Here is a 15790-nt window from a genome sequence, read left to right on the forward strand (position 1 = left end):
ATGGTAATTGCAATGCAAAAAATTTGTAACACTCTGTATATACACCAATTTATAGATTACATATTAAGGTATAAAATACAAAACAACCTAATTAACAAGAGGGAATATGTTAGGAATAATATTGATTTGGTGTGTACGTTACCCATCCGCGATTTTCTCTCAAACAAGGTAAAACAACTGTTAATAGTAATCTTCAACAAAGTGACAGAGCATAGAACTAGGGAAAACCGAAAATTAATTATATTAATTAAATTCGTACATGTGAACAACTTTTATCCGTAACATTTTTTTAAATGTGAGACTGGGAAATCAAACAAACTGAAATACATAAAAGTCCATGATATTTGAAACAATGCTGAACTCAAAAGATGCATAGGTGACTCAGAATGGGAAGTAATAATTATCGTACAACGGTGATACTTTGCAATTTATGGGTAACTTTACACAAAGGGAATCATTCTATTTCAATTAGTTAAAAAAAGACGACAGAGTAGCAAACATTTCAACTCTCATTCACCTGCCGGGGCAGTTAAGTTTGCCGCTAAACCTACATAGTAATGCTGTATTTACGCATTTTTTGACGTATTTCTATTTGTTACAGTTAAATGCTAAAGGTGCGGAATGTATAGCCGAAGTTCTATTATCATATTTGTTAATCTTTAACAGATTTTAAAAAAATATCTGAAAACTGCTGCAAAGTAACAACGCGTTACGTTATGGCATTTACAAATGAAATCTGTTTCAAATTCTTCTGCATTTTTGTCAATGTTTAAAGTTGAAATAAAAGAATATTAATACATGCCACAGATGATAATTAGAAAAATATTTTAAATTTTAGTCAGTTTTTGAAGATTTAGGAGACTTCACCATCTGATTCAACATACCATCTTGTATCACGTAATATGGCTGTTACAGTTCTAACTCCATGTCATAGACTTGTAATAATTTATTCAAATAATATAATTATAAAATGAAATAATATTTGGTATAGCCAACTAATAAAGAAAACACTAATAAAAAAGTGGATAATGCTTTCACACCATGGCAATTATACTCATTCGTCCACTATCAGCCAAGTTACTTTATTCTTTACAATGTAAAGTTTTCTTTTTATAGTAAAATAGTTTAACTCTCGATAATATTACTGTGGAGAATCACTCACGCCATTCAAGGAGCATTTATTTGTTAAGTGAACAAAGTTCCAAATTATCAATGTGAATCTACTTAGTATTATCACGATAGAAGATTGTCAGTGAATTGCTATGGTTTCCTAATATAAAATCGGTAAGGTGTAATTAATATTAGTGTTAATGCTCCTAATACCGCACTCTTTCATCATATTAACAAACAACATATACCATTTAAAATAACTGTTATTCACTATTGGCCACGCTTTTCTTTTCCTCATTGGCTGTACATTTTTGACGGGCACAAAGTTTTGGTCCTTCTTCTTCATCATCTTCTTCAGACTTTTCTGTCGTTTTCACTTCATGTGGGGCCAATTCTTCAGACACTCCCAACGTTGTATTTGCCTCCATATTACTATGTAACTCTGAGTGCTCACTTTTGGCCTTTATGTCTGACAAATAAAATTTGCATCTTTCAACGACATTATCGTAGCTTTTTCCATGTAAGAACACTACTATAACCTAGGAAAGTACCTCCAATTTTTCCTTTGCTCTAAAGTTAGGTTTGAGATAAACTCACCACGGTCATGTTATCACAGCCAAGACCAGCCATCTGACAATCAGGAGCTAAACACCTCATCATTAAGTTCTCACATATCTCCTCTGGTTCTAAACCACTGGCTATATTTTCAATTACAAAATTTAATACATCATCATCAGTCATCACGTCCCATATACCATCACAGGCTAATATTACAAAGTCCCATTCAGGGGTGACAGTTTTTTGAATAATGTCTGGTAAAGCTGAAAAGCAAGTTTAAGTGTTATGTAATCTTTAAATTACATAAGAAAATTTTATGGTAATAATGGACACTTTTTCAACATTTTTGCATAGACACTGTCAACATTGCTCCTCATCTTGGTACAGAGTTTGAGATTATCAGTATATAACAGAAAACCACAATCAGAAGTCTGTGGGTGAGATCTTCAATTAATACCAGAAACAGGAGTAGGCCTAGGTAAGTCCTCTCAGGTGACCCAAACACAACAATGAATTTCTTTAATAGAGGTATTAATATGAAATTTTATGCCCTTTTTAACTGAAGTATCAAAAATTTATTATTCCATTTAAAATGTTCAAAAAAATCGCAAAAATTAGAGTAGTGATTTAAAAAGCACCCTCTAACATCTTCCTTGTTAATCACAGGAAACTGCTCAGTACATTTCCTAGACAAAAATTATACTGAATTTCTGCAGGAACTCAATTATGACTTGTGATCATTTTGAATGATTGATTATTTTTAATATAAACAAAGATCAATAATTCTACAATTACCTATAACTATCTGTTCTTCAGGTAACCTGTTTTTGTCCCGTTTAAAAATGTAATCTCCAAAAGCCCTAGAAAGAGCTAAATTGCCATTTACCCTATTACAGTCCACCCATCCTCCAGCATCTGTTATTCGCTCATACTCCTCAGGGTTATTTGGTTTATGGTCATAAGACAGTTTTTCCAGTTTCCCACTAACCCCCGCAATGGCTCTATAAAAACTCCCCCTTAGTATTATGTTCAATCAAAATTAGTGAATAAACCTTGAATCCCCAATATTGGCGCAAAACAAAGTATTGTCTTTTATCACTACAACTATGGCAGTAGATCCTGATTGCTCAGTTTTCAATGATTCTTCTTCATACATAATTTCATCCAACTTCAAGAATGCCCTCTTTATAGCCTCAGGTATATCTCCTTCTCTGAAACGTATTTTCTTGTTTATATAAATTTCTGCAACCACTCTTAAGACCTACTTATAACCTTCCATATTTACTACATATTTATGCAAATGTTTTCCAGCATAATCAGATATTTTTGCTCCACCATGACCGTCATAGACTCCAAAAAATGCTGTTTTTGGTTCGTCAGGTACTGAAAGTATGTGTGTATGCGAATCTTCCATATTGATTCGCCATCCTTGCATGCAACTAGAGCCTACTCTGTACACAGAATTTCGGACCACAGTAGTGTCCTTAGCAGTAACTGGCTCCGATAACGTTTGGCCCATAACTGTGAAACTTTTGAAATCCTATTAAGGTGTGACTCGTGTAAGTGAATCATATATGATACAGGATTTAGTGACAAGGTAGGAAATTGTGTACCTGGACTTCACGATAGCGAGTTTGCTTAATTTAACTATTTTTTTCGTTTGGTTTTGACATACTGTGGGTACTTACCTGAGTTTAATATTAAGGCGATAATATGGGTTAACTTGCCAGCTTGTCCACCTGTATTATATCGATGCACTAATTTCTAACGCAAATATTAAGCTTCTGGTTTGCAACATTTCATTATTCACGAACATGAAATTTTACCTTTGAGCGGAACTAGGTTTAAGTACAAATTGTTAAAATACGAAACGAAAAATCCTCATCAATCCCATTCATCATTAAATTGTAGAAAAACGTTGACAAGTGTTAGATAGGTTAAAGTGATAAATGCAGACAAGGACGTAGACATTTAAAATTAGTTCTGACTTGAAAATTAAACTGGCAACATTGGATTTGTGGGCAAGCGCCATTTTTTAAATTTTTTATTCAATTTTTTTAGATTTAATTCCTGTAATATTTGGATGTTTTTTCCGCACCATTATGTATAATAATTCGCAATATTATATATAAATAAACTAAAAATTTATATATACTATTATTAAAATAATGAAAATAAATTGATATTTTGGACAGTCTGTAATCATAATAAAAAAAAAATTACATTCCTTATTATCATAGTTAGAAATTTCATTCTTTTTTGAAAATTTCCTCAATTTTCCAAATTCTACAATGTTAAATTGAATCTACAGTTTAGTTTTTACAATATCTTCTATATGGAGCACGCAATTATTATAATTTAAATCCAGAATTACTGTAGATTAAAATCACCATTTTTCACCTAAAACTGCAACCATAATCAAAACAATTCGTGAAATTTGTCGCTCAAGTAAGCCCTTGTAGATATCCATAAGAAGCAAACGAAACAAAAAACCTTTTCTACAAACTTGTATTGTACATATAGTTTTAAAAATTAACAATTCATAACACAGAGATTTAAGCCAAGAGGCGGATCGCCGCGACTATGTCCTTTGACAAGAAATGTAACCTATACATTAACACTGGTCTTGGTAGGAAAACGAACTAATGACAACTCAATTCACTCCATTCCACTGGCATACCCGTCAGTCTAAACTTTTCCCGTAAAAATTACATGGCGCAAGAAGTCACACTTTCGCACTTTATAACTGTAATTTTGCGATCCACCTAAGTGTGATCGCAACTCTGCAACAATTTATTTGAAAACAAGTCCAGGGTAGATGCGATTTAGTTTAGTTTTTATCTTCTTTCTTTTCTTTGGGTTCTTCAGTCTGCTCCTGAGTTTCACTGCTGCTGCTACTGCTGCTGCTACCTTCCCTTTCAGCCGCCATCTGAATCAGAGAAATATTTAGTCAAATTCATTAAGCCTTAATATTCATTGTGAACCTTCTTATAAGCCATTTCAAAGAGTTTCAAAGAGCTCTTTTGCAATTCACCAGTGGCTTTGCGGATTTCTTCAGGATCAGCTTCATCTTTTTTAGCTAGCAGATCTTTGACTTTACTTATTTCTTCCCTAAGTTTGTTACATTCTTCTTCAGGCAGTTGGGCCTAAAGTTAGACAAAAAACATTAACTGATGATTCATAAGTTATTAACATTTCCTGTACTTTGTATTCTTCCATTTTAGTTTCAGTATCATGAACTATGCCTTCAGCTTGATTGACCGCCTCTACAGTATCCTTCTTGACTTTGTCTTGTTGTGCGTATTGTTCGGCGTTTTTCACCATGTTTTCGATTTCGTCCTTGCTCAGACCTCCAGATGATTGGATGACAACTAAAACATTAACATCCTCTCAATAACAATTTTCAATTTTCATCAAGAATTTATACTTTGCTGTTCCTTTCCAGTGCCTTTATCTCTGGCTGATACATGCACAATACCATTGGCGTCGATGTCAAAAGTGACTTCAATCTGGGGAACGCCTCTTGGTGCAGGTGGGATGCCAATCAATGAGAATTGTCCTGAAGTGGAATTAATTAAGATTGGGACTTAATTTTAATTGGCAGGCCTTACCCAGAATCTTATTATTAGCTGCCATCTCACGCTCTCCTTGGAAGACTTTAATTTCCACCTGTGTTTGACCGTCTGCCGCAGTGGAAAATACCTGTGATTTCTTGGTGGGGATTGTTGTATTTCTGGTTATAAGCCTGTAATAATTGAATATAATAAATAATTTTATTAAAGATACTGTATTAATAAAAAATCAAACTTACCTTGTAAATACACCTCCCAAAGTTTCAATTCCCAAAGACAAAGGAGTCACATCAAGCAAAAGAACGTCAGTTACATCTCCAGCCAAAACGCCTCCTTGAACTGCTGCCCCTACTGCTACTGCTTCATCCGGATTAACTGCCCTGCTGGGTTGTTTTCCAAAGATATCCTGTACAGTCTGCTGGACTTTTGGCATTCTAGTCATACCTGAAAATACAAATTATCAATGAATAATTTGTTTAAGTCCATGGTATTATTATTTACCTCCTACTAAAAGCACTTCCCCAACTTCAGATTTAGATATCTCAGCATCTTTAAGAGCCTTCTGACAAGGAGAAACAGTCCTCTTAATGAGGTCTCCAACCAAGCTTTCAAATTTGGACCTAAACAATTTTAACTAATAAATATTCACTTCTCTACAAAGATGATTCTTACCTTGATAATTTGAGATTCATATGTTTTGGGCCTGTAGCATCCATAGTTAAATAAGGAAGGTTTATGTCAGTTTGTAGACCTGAGGACAGTTCAATTTTCGCTTTTTCCGCAGCTTCCTTGAGGCGCTGCATGGCCATTGGATCTTTTGTAACATCAATGCCCTAAATTAAATAGTTTTGTCCATAACATTGCAATGTTATTAGGTATAGTGTGATAGATCTAGTGAGATCATTTATTTTATACTATAAACTTTTATTTTTCTTATTTCCTTAATTGTATAAAGGCCTCACCTGCTCCTTTTTGAACTCAGACACTAAATGATTTACTAGAACATTGTCAAAATCTTCACCTCCCAGGAAGGTATCTCCATTAGTTGACTTGACCTCAAATACACCTTTTTGAATTTCCAAAATTGAAATATCAAAAGTTCCTCCACCCAAGTCATAAACAGCAATTCTGAAAAACATGTCAACTGTAGCACTTTTCTAGAATTTATCCCAATCCAAGGTATGTAATATGGATGTGTAAATAAAACTCACATTTTATCTTCAGTTTTATCCATGCCATAAGCAAGAGCTGCAGCTGTTGGCTCATTAATAACTCTTAGAACATTTAGGCCTGCAATTTGCCCTGCATCTTTAGTGGCCTGTCTTTGAGAATCATTGAAGTATGCAGGGACAGTCACAACAGCATTTTTAATCTGCAAAAACAACAGGCAATCAAATATAGGTACTAATTATATTGCCCTGTTGAGCAATACAGAGGCAACTCTAATTTGTACTAATCATAGCAAGATAGCTAAAATGGAACATACCTTTGTGTTCAAATAGGCTTCAGCAGTTTCCTTCATTTTCATTAAAACAAAAGCACCAATTTGACTGGGGGAATACATTTTGCCATCAGAACTTTGCACCCAAGCATCTCCATTACTAGCTTTCACTATCTTATAAGAGACATTATTCCTAAAACCAATTTATTTTAAATTATTTGTTATGCACAAAAGAATCATATCTTACATATCCTTTTTGACTTCTGCATCATCAAACCGTCTTCCAATCAACCTCTTGGTGGCATAGAAAGTGTTTGCAGAGTTCGTAACGGCCTGCCTCTTTGCTGGCATTCCCACTAATCGTTCTCCATCCTTAGTAAATGCTACCACAGAAGGGGTGGTTCTTGAGCCCTCAGAATTCTCTATGACCTTCGCCTGTTTCCCCTCCATAACTGCCACACAGGAGTTTGTGGTACCCAAGTCAATACCAATGACAGCCCCTCGGATAACATCTGACCTGATATTTCAAATTAAGGGGTATAAACAAGGCTATCAATGGGAACCTAACGAGCTTACTTGAATCTTTGCTGATCATATCGGGGGCAAAGGCTCACGCCGGAGGTCAAATTCTAAAACATGGAATTAGTGATGCAATTTTATGCTTAACCTCAAAACTTATTTAATTTTTCTAATATTAAATTTAGAAAACTATAAAAAAATAATAGCAGTTACATGAATTGGTGATATAACATTACACAAGACAAGGGGGGCGAAATTACGTATTTAAGACGTTTTCAAAGGACTCACCGTGTTCAAAAGGGAGCTTAATTTCCTGGTGAAAGGACCACTGTGAGCGACTTTCGAGTATTGTGTGGCTGTTTGGGAGAAAGCACGGGCCACTGACAACATTTTGTTCTAATATTTAAGACGGTTTTTTGCTATTTAAATGGTTTTACAAATTATTTCTTTTCACGTGCAATTGCTTTTTATCGAAAGCATCCGGCAAACTTGACAGATTGCGCAATGGTATCAGGAGCACTGAGGGTGATGGGTAGGGTGGAAGAATGTATGGCGCCAAATTTGAAATTTAATTTCTGGAAATTTCTATCTAGAAATCTTTTAAAATAGACTAATTTGAGATTTGTTTTTGACGTTTTTAGTATGTAATTAATTTCAGGTTCTCATAAGTTCTGGTTTAATACCAAAAGGCAAGTGGGTGGTATTTTTTCTTGGGGCAGGCCCCTTTCTGTGTTAACTTCTTAAAACATGTGTTGCTATTTCAAAATTTAATTATTTAATTATCTGGCATTATGTGTGAGTGTTGAATTTAAATTTAACAATGCTTTAAAAGGGCTAAAATAAAAATAAACTAGGTTCTTCTTGTAATTTAAATTTTAATTCGTTTTCCTTTCTAATAATACACTACAATACACTATTCTAAATTAAAATTTAGAGGGAGTAAAGAAAATGCCTATTACCTGTCAGCTGGCAATTGAGGTTACGTAGGAATGCATTTTTTATTTTAATTTTCCATTATTTTCATTATTAAGATCGCTTACAATACCTATCAAAAAAGATTTAAATACCTGATTTTATTATTGGTTTGAAGGTTCAAATGCCCTTGACTATTAAATTGGTATGGCCATAAACTTTGAAAAACTAGTTAAAATTTGGAAAGTGGGCAAAATAAACTATGCTAGAGGATTAAAGTTGCAGGAACAACTATCCTCGTGCCATAATTTTTCGGATTCAAGCAAGAATGTTCTATTATGCTTAGAACATTTCCCTGTATATACTATAGGAATTCGTACCAAAGACTATGGGTTTGAAGAAGAAAAGAAGTTAAAAGAAACGGGTGAATATTTCAAACTTCCATTCATCAAACATTATTCAGCTACATATAATTTGGAGCTTAGATTCCTGGCAATTTCTGGAGATTTTATGGCCATATTTCATCAATATTTAAGCACAATTTTCATTTTATTTTCAAAATTTAGATCAAACAATATTAAATTTTTTATTTTTTTTTTAATAAACAAATCCAATGTTACACCAGGTGCAGACTTCTTTAAAACAAACCGAGGTGGTCTTATAACTTTCCATGGGCCTGGTCAACTTGTAGTCTATCCCATATTGAATTTAAAACACTTTACACCTAGCATGAGATGGTATGTTTGTCAAATAGAAAGAACAATCATTGATTTGTGTTCCAAATTCGGTTTAAATGCGGAAACTTCGATAGATACTGGTGTGTGGATTGGAAACAACAAGGTATATGTGTGTTTAGTGGCCTTTCCTGACAATTTGATGAAGTTAGTAAATATCTGTTTTATAGATTTGTGCAATAGGAATTCATGGGAGTCGCTTCATTACTACTCATGGATTAGCATTCAATTGTAATACAGATTTAGCATGGTTTGACAATATAGTTCCTTGTGGACTTGTAGGTAAAGGAGTTACCAGTTTATCCAAAGAATTAAATAGGGATATTTCAGTAGATGAAGTCTTACCAAAATTTATTGACAGTTTTTGCACTAGTTTTAATTGTGGTGCCATTGCTATAACTGAGGAAGAAACTAATGATATTTTGGATAAATTGGGATTAAATAGAAAGGCTGAATGTATAAGTCATTAAATAAAGCTATGCAAAAATCTAAAGTTTTCTTGCCTTAAGTTTAGCTTTAATTAGACTTGTAAATAAACTTCTTATTAATTTATTAGATTGTGAAAATGTTAATATACTGAAATGAAACCAACAAAATATCTTTACTTTAACATTCAGAAGTAACTAATTTCCTAAAAGTACTAATTGTTAGTGATAAGTATTTTTAATTTTGAGACATACAAGATGACTTTAGTGTCAAAATAAAGGTGAAAAGTTTCAGGTTTGTATCTTGTATTAAGACTAACTTGAACAAAAAAAGATTATTTCAAAGCTGTGATGCATTCATAGATTTATTAGATTACATCTACATACATAATAAATATAATTTAAGAACTATTAGTATATTTTTTCAGAGACTAGCATTCACAGTTGACAATTTTCCTCACTGCAATTCCAGGAAGTTGAATTCCTTTTAAGAATGTTTCTGCTAACCCCTATAAATCAAATATTCAAGTTATAAGGACCACAAAGTTCAGGTTATCAGCAACCATTTATTAATAATAAATGCTAAAAGGTTACTTACATCACATCCTGGGCAACATCCGGTTATAGTGTAAAGAATGATATAAACTGGAGTACATAGTAGTGCAATTGGAAAAGCAACAGTGATTAAAATAAGCAGCCAAAATAACGCCCCGCAGCAATTCATCTTTGGTTTCAACTGTATTCAAATGGGTTTCTTCAGATAATCTACGTATTTAATCAGGCCTACATCCTTGATCAATTACCTTGCAATGTTGCGCCAGTAATACGTTGTTACAAATCTGTTCCAAATTTAATCTATCTATATATATATGTATCGCACTTCACCCAATACTTGGAATTATGGTTTACAGATTATCAAGTTAAAACGGTTTAGTGGTATGGCAATATGAGAATTTGATATGACTAATGTACGTGGATGTTTGAATATTAACAGAGGACAATTTTATAGGTATTTTCAGATACATTGCTCTGATAAGATATCTTGGAATTCTTTTGATTTTAAGCGAATTTTGCTGGATATGGAAATGACTGTTTCCTCAAAAGATAGGTATTTCATATCATTACATATGTTTGCTTTAATTTATAAAATTAAATGGAATTTTACAGAATTAATTCGTGGTAACAGAATTGGTGATAAACTATTCTTGACTTTAAGGAAGTGAGTATTTAGGAGAGGTTTTATGGTCTTTCTTTAATCGGCAATTCATGTCCTGTCTATTGTTCTTAACCGATTGTCTTTTTCTGAACTCAGTAATTAAATAACTCTGGCGGATTTCGGAACAAAGCCAATATCCCCATAGAATTTCCTTCAACTAAGTCTTTATTTGGGTAATCATACATTTCTGGAATTGGAGACGGAACTTCCGTTTTTAGCAAATGCAGCAACAAATAAATGAACTTTATAATTGAATTAAAAATCATTATATTCACCCTTACGACCTTAAATATTTAAAACTCTTTCGTTTGCCGACGTGTCTCCGCTCTTTGGCAGCCAAATATTCTCTCCTGCTATGACTAGACCTCAAATTCAGTATAAAATTAATTTTTTGCACTATCTCTTCTGCAATTTCCTTTTCGGCCTCAAAGTCATAGTGCTTGAAACTGGGAGAGGTCTGAAGTGGCGAAGACAAATTAAATGCCGCTGCAAGTTAAAACAATTAGATTATTTAATTTCATAGTGTCGAGATTTAAATATGTACATGGGGAGTAAATATTGCTTCTTTCACTGCCTCCAATGCCAAATCCACTGGAGTATACTACTCTAAAATTCCCTTTACTGCCCCTGCCTTCAGTTTCCTCGCACCAAGCTATACTGTCTATAGGATAGCTAACAGGTGCCTGTTTAACTATTTGTAATTTTGAGTTTTTTTGATGAATTGGATCTATTTCAATTTTCTCACTGCTAATACCTAATAATGTTTAATCAATAGCGTTTTGACAACATTTAATTAAAGAACAGCTTACCTAAAAGGACCTCAATATTCCACCACCACAGTTTGTTGACAATATAAACCTTGTAAGACTTATACAGAGGGGCTTCCATGGCTTTATTGTGTCCATCCATTATCCGCATATCATGTTTATTCTGCATATTAATCCAACATTATACAAATCTCACAAAAATTTTATAAACACGCACCTGTTTAGTTTCTTCTGCTTTTGAGGAAGACGTCGTCCTTTTCTTACCACCGGTATTGCTAGGAGAAGCTAAAGTTTCCTCAGCAGGTTCACTGTTGACGTTTACAAGTGGCTGTTTATGTTCAACTAAACCCAAGCAAGAAAATCCAAATTTAGCAATGCACTCTTTCGGTTCCAAGTTGGGAAAATCTCTGTCAACTTCGCCGTCCTCTTCAGTAATGTATAGACCATAGTTTGAAGCGGGCTTAGGACAATAATTTCCGGAATAGTTCGTGCTAAACTTTAAAAGTATTAGACCGACTAAATCCTGAATTTTGGCCGTCGCAACGCAGCATATATTTATAGGATAATTTCTCTCTTCTTCTGGTAGCATCGTAAGGTATATTCGGTATTTTCGAGTTGGAATGTTTATTTGTCCAGTACCGTCATACCTAGCAAATTCTGTATAGGGATTTAAAGGCATATTTGAGGACTGTTCTATTAACGTTGAAAGGGCTGATTTTGTTGCAGCTTTTGGCTGGGAGTCAATTTTTTTAAAAACAAACAAATCATTGTCTTGAGTACTGCCATTTCCCTCTCCAACACCTGATTTTTTTTCCCATTTAATGTGTTTAATTTTTGCAGCTTTGCGTGATTGATATTCAAGTTTTTCTAATCTTGCTGCTGTCATGGCGCGTTCTCTCATGCTATATTCTGCATTTATGTAAAGATCATAGGAACCTAAGGAAAGGCCTTATTGGAATGTTGTAATTGTAGGATCAAGAAGTTTAAATTTTAATATGTATGTAAGAGGCTCCAAATGAGTTTTTGATTTACTAAAAATCACATTTCAAATTGTCAATAATTGATAAATTGTTTGAAAAATCATATTTCTTTTCTTATACAATCTTTATTATGACGTTTTAGGTTTAATCAGTTTGTTTTGAGCTGATTAACAACTCATTAAAATTAAATTGCTATATTTCAAATGCCCCGTATATATGTATATACACTACCCTCAAAATAATGAAGCTTATTCATTTTCTATAATAAATTTTAGTTGGAAAATCTGCTATGCTATTAATTGAAAAGGCGTTTTAGTTTTGACATAATTGCATTTATCTTGATATTTTACAAATATGTCTTTCTTTTTTTATATTTTTTAAGTATAAAATTTGACATCACAACCTATTAGTTGAACAAAATTATAAGTTTACCAGCTAATATTTACATATGCCTTTCAGTATTAAATTGTAAAAATTACAGATACATCTTTTTCAATCAACAAAATGGAAATTTCCTTATAATAAATATTATTAAAGAATTTCAAACATGCATGAATTATTGTAGGAAAATTCCATTGTACGGTCTTACCAATTTCATCATCTTCCTCTTCATCACTTTGGTCAGGATCTAGAAAAGGCTCTTTGCTAAAAAAGTTTTCACGAACTTGTTTTTCCTCTCCAACCATCACAGTTTCACACATTCCTATAATTCGTAGATAGTTGATAAGAAAATATCGTGAGGAAATGAAAAATCTGGGTATTTATTGTTTAATGAAAAAGTAACACTCTTAAATGGTTTTGTTTTAATTCTATTTTTGACAAACTGTTGTTGATGGATGCTATCTCATGATTAGGGGTGATTCGTGACCATTACCAATCACAAAATGGGGACCTTCTGGGGGATTTAAGTTCAGTTTCAGTAGATAAATTGGGAAAAACAAACCCATATTGGTTGTTAGAAATCCATGAATATTTATTAAATTACCTGTGTCATCAGTCGATATAAATGAGTTTCGGATATGCGACAAAAGCCAGTATTTATTGTCGTAGAGTGCCATTTATGCAATTCAGAACTTCCTGTTTTTATTTATAATTTTAAAATTATTATGGGAATAATCAAAAAGGGGCTAATTGTTTATAAACAAAGAAATCGGCGGTTGTACATGTCAGAGTGTGTGACAATATGACAATTGTGGAAACAGGCTTTTTCAAATACTTTAAGTAATTGAAAGCGCAAGTGGCATCAATTCTTTTTATTCTACTTGCACTAAGATTATCGGAAATTCACATTTTCAATGAAAAACAAGAAAAACTGGTCTTCATAGGAGATATAATCGAGAAAATTGTATATTAGATTTTTATACGTAATTTAATCGCTAAAAAAATTTTTAAAATGAGTGAAAGGTGTGAATTGCTCGTGAGTGCTCAGATTTGAACATAGATCCCATTGTTCTGATAGGCACATTTGTCACTTAACGTAATTTGTCATTGTCAATGCCAATTATTTATTCAAGGTCAAGGCATGAATCATATATTTGCAAATTACTAAATTTGTTGTTTTTCAGTTGTTTTTGATATAATAAATTCTATCAAATTAGGCTCCAGCAAAAACGGTTCTGAAAACAATCCTTAGAGAACAATGAATCGTTTATTTGGAAAAGGCAAGCCAAAGGAGCCAGGACCAAGCATTACTGATTGTATTGCAGGGGTAACATCTAGATATATTTACTTCTTCCTAAAAGCCTTAACCCATCCTCGTATTGATGTTGTTCTCATTTCAGGTGGATTCTAGGGCTGAAGGAGTAGAAAAGAAAATCAATGCTTTAGAAAATGATTTGCGTAAATTCAGAGACCAAATGTCTAAGATGCGTGAAGGGCCTGCGAAGAATGCCGTCAAAGCCAAAGCCCTTCGTATCCTCAAGCAAAAGAAGATGTATGAAAATCAACTTGATAACTTGAGGTGTGCTTTATACCGTTTTAGGATATGTGAATTTCCCATAACTTATTTTTTTTTTACTTTAGGGGCCAGTCCTTTAATATGGAACAGGCCAATTTTGCTCATCAAACTCTAAAGGACACTCAGGTAACTGTTGTTGCTATGCGGGATGGAATGAAAGCCATGAAGAAGGAGTTCAAGAAAATTAATATAGACGATATAGATGTAAGTTTAATATATCTGTTAGCCATAAAGCTTTTTTTTATATGTTTGGTAAATTTGTAAGGATGTCCAAGATGATCTTGCTGATATGTTAGACCAAGCTGATGAGGTTCAGGAAGCCTTAGGAAGGACATATAATACTCCAGAGGTTGATGATGATGAGCTGGCTGCAGAATTGGATGCTCTAGGTATATGTTTTTATAATTTTTTGATTAATCTGATGCTCATGAAATTTTTTTAATAAATATGATGTGAAAAATCTGAATAGGTGTTAAAGCAGAATGATTTTTAGGAGATGAAATAGCTTTAGATGATGATCAAAGTTATCTTGATGATATAACAAAAGCTCCTGAGGCTCCTATTACTAAGCCTGAAGGAAATACCAGTCGAACTAATAAGGTAAATTTAATTAAACTATCAAAATTATTGAAAAATAGTGAAAAGGCAGAAAAAACTTTGCATTTGGTACCTTCATTATGTTTTTCTTCTAATTTAAATCCAAAAGGATGATATTAAAATTTGGTTTTTTGTTCAAGGATGGTGTTCCAGTGGATGAGTTTGGCTTGCCTCAGCTACCTAGTAACCATTAACGTTAAATATCTACTGCATATTGCTTGTATTATGTCAACTTTAAAGCAAACATAAGTATACAAGACATTTCCTAAACATACAGCACAAATTAAAAGGTACATTTCTTAAGTCAAAATAAGGAAGAAAGTCTGTATAAAGATATGTCCAGAGTTGCTTAATTTCTGCAACACAGATATTAAAAAAAAAACCGAAACTTTAAAAATTGTGGTTAAAAGCTACAGGGTGGTTCTTTTTTTTTGGTTAGCCCCCTTTTTCCACCCCAAACTTTTCTGTAGTACGGCACTGAACGCTATATAAATCTAATTCCTTTTTCAATTTAGAAACTTGTTTAAGTTGGTTCAGCTGATTTAAAACTGGTACTTGAATCATTCTATAAGATGTATAGCATTGCTATCAATTAATTTATTTTGTGACATTTAGTGACAGCAGTGCTATTCATAAGGGATGGTTCAAGTACAAGTTGTGGTTCAGATGAACAGATTTTCATACAACTGCATCTTAATCTTTTACAGTACGTAGTGAAGCTTTAATTGTTGCGTTGATGTACAATATACATTCTATGGATGCAAAGATAATGCGTATTTCACGTAAAAAACATTCATTTAATCAAATATTTTGTTCAAAGTATGGGGGGAATATTTTGTTTCGTTATCCGTTACCTCTGTATATTTTGGATACTTGCGAGGCTGCAGTTTGCTTTAATTTCACATGCACTAAAAGTTATTTTCCACTACATCGGTTACTGTTTTTATAAATTAGATTAGAGTATTTAAAAATAATATATGTTCTTTAAATATTGAATTTTTG

General features: G+C 33.1%; 5 protein-coding genes and 1 long non-coding RNA gene across 7 annotated transcripts; 2 read left to right on the plus strand and 4 right to left on the minus strand.

Moving 5' to 3' along the window:
• Positions 1–931: 931 nt before the first annotated feature.
• LOC136412988 (probable protein phosphatase 2C T23F11.1) lies at positions 932–3587 on the minus strand. 2 transcript variants are annotated; one of them, XM_066396277.1, is made up of 6 exons: positions 3357–3587; positions 2934–3189; positions 2721–2879; positions 2464–2669; positions 1708–1931; positions 932–1649 (listed from the first exon to the last, which is right to left on the minus strand). In XM_066396277.1, the coding sequence occupies exons 2-6, from the start codon at positions 3185–3187 to the stop codon at positions 1374–1376; spliced, it is 1119 nt and encodes a 372-aa protein (XP_066252374.1). In that variant the 5' UTR covers positions 3188–3189; positions 3357–3587; the 3' UTR covers positions 932–1373. The 2 variants fall into 2 exon arrangements, with proteins under 2 accessions (XP_066252374.1, XP_066252373.1); XM_066396276.1 differs by having other exon boundaries at positions 2934–3197; positions 3357–3586.
• A 571-nt stretch (positions 3588–4158) lies between these two features.
• Positions 4159–7701, minus strand: Hsc70-5 (Heat shock protein 70 cognate 5). Its single transcript, XM_066396054.1, has 14 exons — positions 7489–7701; positions 7258–7310; positions 6929–7198; positions 6727–6874; positions 6452–6612; positions 6203–6368; positions 5913–6073; positions 5742–5860; positions 5480–5684; positions 5280–5413; positions 5096–5227; positions 4873–5039; positions 4653–4814; positions 4159–4597 (listed from the first exon to the last, which is right to left on the minus strand). Exons 1-14 carry the CDS (start codon positions 7588–7590, stop codon positions 4499–4501), a joined length of 2079 nt encoding a protein of 692 aa, XP_066252151.1. The 5' UTR covers positions 7591–7701; the 3' UTR covers positions 4159–4498.
• Positions 7702–8226: 525 nt separating this feature from the next.
• On the plus strand, positions 8227–9481 carry Lipt2 (Lipoyl(octanoyl) transferase 2). Its single transcript, XM_066396513.1, has 3 exons — positions 8227–8536; positions 8738–8952; positions 9017–9481. Exons 1-3 carry the CDS (start codon positions 8320–8322, stop codon positions 9314–9316), a joined length of 732 nt encoding a protein of 243 aa, XP_066252610.1. The 5' UTR covers positions 8227–8319; the 3' UTR covers positions 9317–9481.
• A 125-nt stretch (positions 9482–9606) lies between these two features.
• On the minus strand, positions 9607–10377 carry LOC136413130 (uncharacterized). Its single transcript, XR_010752450.1, has 2 exons — positions 9870–10377; positions 9607–9780 (listed from the first exon to the last, which is right to left on the minus strand). It is a non-coding gene; the product is annotated as an uncharacterized lncRNA (long non-coding RNA).
• A 272-nt stretch (positions 10378–10649) lies between these two features.
• On the minus strand, positions 10650–13432 carry Sin1 (SAPK-interacting protein 1). Its single transcript, XM_066396484.1, has 6 exons — positions 13220–13432; positions 12824–12937; positions 11472–12190; positions 11297–11417; positions 11032–11241; positions 10650–10973 (listed from the first exon to the last, which is right to left on the minus strand). Exons 1-6 carry the CDS (start codon positions 13290–13292, stop codon positions 10765–10767), a joined length of 1446 nt encoding a protein of 481 aa, XP_066252581.1. The 5' UTR covers positions 13293–13432; the 3' UTR covers positions 10650–10764.
• A 330-nt stretch (positions 13433–13762) lies between these two features.
• Vps60 (vacuolar protein sorting 60) lies at positions 13763–15784 on the plus strand. The gene is made up of 6 exons (XM_066396485.1): positions 13763–13942; positions 14016–14194; positions 14257–14395; positions 14457–14580; positions 14685–14791; positions 14929–15784. Exons 1-6 carry the CDS (start codon positions 13874–13876, stop codon positions 14980–14982), a joined length of 672 nt encoding a protein of 223 aa, XP_066252582.1. The 5' UTR covers positions 13763–13873; the 3' UTR covers positions 14983–15784.
• The last annotated feature ends 6 nt before the right edge of the window (positions 15785–15790 follow it).

This window comes from Euwallacea similis, chromosome 13 (assembly GCF_039881205.1).
Source record: "Euwallacea similis isolate ESF13 chromosome 13, ESF131.1, whole genome shotgun sequence".
Classification (NCBI taxonomy): Eukaryota; Metazoa; Arthropoda; class Insecta; order Coleoptera; family Curculionidae; genus Euwallacea; species Euwallacea similis.

What these genes read in the sequence shown, in the direction of transcription:
- Vps60 (XM_066396485.1), top strand. Translation starts at nt 13,874, where the DNA reads ATGAATCGTTTATTTGGAAAAGGCAAGCCAAAGGAGCCAGGACCAAGC. An exon ending in TGCAGAATTGGATGCTCTAG is followed by an intron (nt 14,581 to 14,684) that starts GTATATGTTTTT and finishes AATGATTTTTAG; the next exon opens with GAGATGAAATAGCTTTAGAT. An exon ending in ATACCAGTCGAACTAATAAG is followed by an intron (nt 14,792 to 14,928) that starts GTAAATTTAATT and finishes TTTTTGTTCAAG; the next exon opens with GATGGTGTTCCAGTGGATGA.
- Hsc70-5 (XM_066396054.1), bottom strand. Translation starts at nt 7,590, where the DNA reads ATGTTGTCAGTGGCCCGTGCTTTCTCCCAAACAGCCACACAATACTCG. An exon ending in CTGAGTTCAAAAAGGAGCAG is followed by an intron (nt 6,074 to 6,202) that starts GTGAGGCCTTTA and finishes TATTTAATTTAG; the next exon opens with GGCATTGATGTTACAAAAGA. An exon ending in CACTGGAAAGGAACAGCAAA is followed by an intron (nt 5,040 to 5,095) that starts GTATAAATTCTT and finishes TTAATGTTTTAG; the next exon opens with TTGTCATCCAATCATCTGGA.
- LOC136412988 (XM_066396277.1), bottom strand. Translation starts at nt 3,187, where the DNA reads ATGGGCCAAACGTTATCGGAGCCAGTTACTGCTAAGGACACTACTGTG. An exon ending in GCCAATATTGGGGATTCAAG is followed by an intron (nt 2,670 to 2,720) that starts GTTTATTCACTA and finishes GAGTTTTTATAG; the next exon opens with AGCCATTGCGGGGGTTAGTG. An exon ending in TGAAGAACAGATAGTTATAG is followed by an intron (nt 1,932 to 2,463) that starts GTAATTGTAGAA and finishes CTTGCTTTTCAG; the next exon opens with CTTTACCAGACATTATTCAA.
- Lipt2 (XM_066396513.1), top strand. Translation starts at nt 8,320, where the DNA reads ATGGCCATAAACTTTGAAAAACTAGTTAAAATTTGGAAAGTGGGCAAA. An exon ending in AAAGAAGTTAAAAGAAACGG is followed by an intron (nt 8,537 to 8,737) that starts GTGAATATTTCA and finishes ATGTTACACCAG; the next exon opens with GTGCAGACTTCTTTAAAACA. An exon ending in TGTGGATTGGAAACAACAAG is followed by an intron (nt 8,953 to 9,016) that starts GTATATGTGTGT and finishes TCTGTTTTATAG; the next exon opens with ATTTGTGCAATAGGAATTCA.
- Sin1 (XM_066396484.1), bottom strand. Translation starts at nt 13,292, where the DNA reads ATGGCACTCTACGACAATAAATACTGGCTTTTGTCGCATATCCGAAAC. An exon ending in AAGCAGAAGAAACTAAACAG is followed by an intron (nt 11,418 to 11,471) that starts GTGCGTGTTTAT and finishes ATTAATATGCAG; the next exon opens with AATAAACATGATATGCGGAT. An exon ending in AAGCAATATTTACTCCCCAT is followed by an intron (nt 10,974 to 11,031) that starts GTACATATTTAA and finishes TTTAACTTGCAG; the next exon opens with CGGCATTTAATTTGTCTTCG.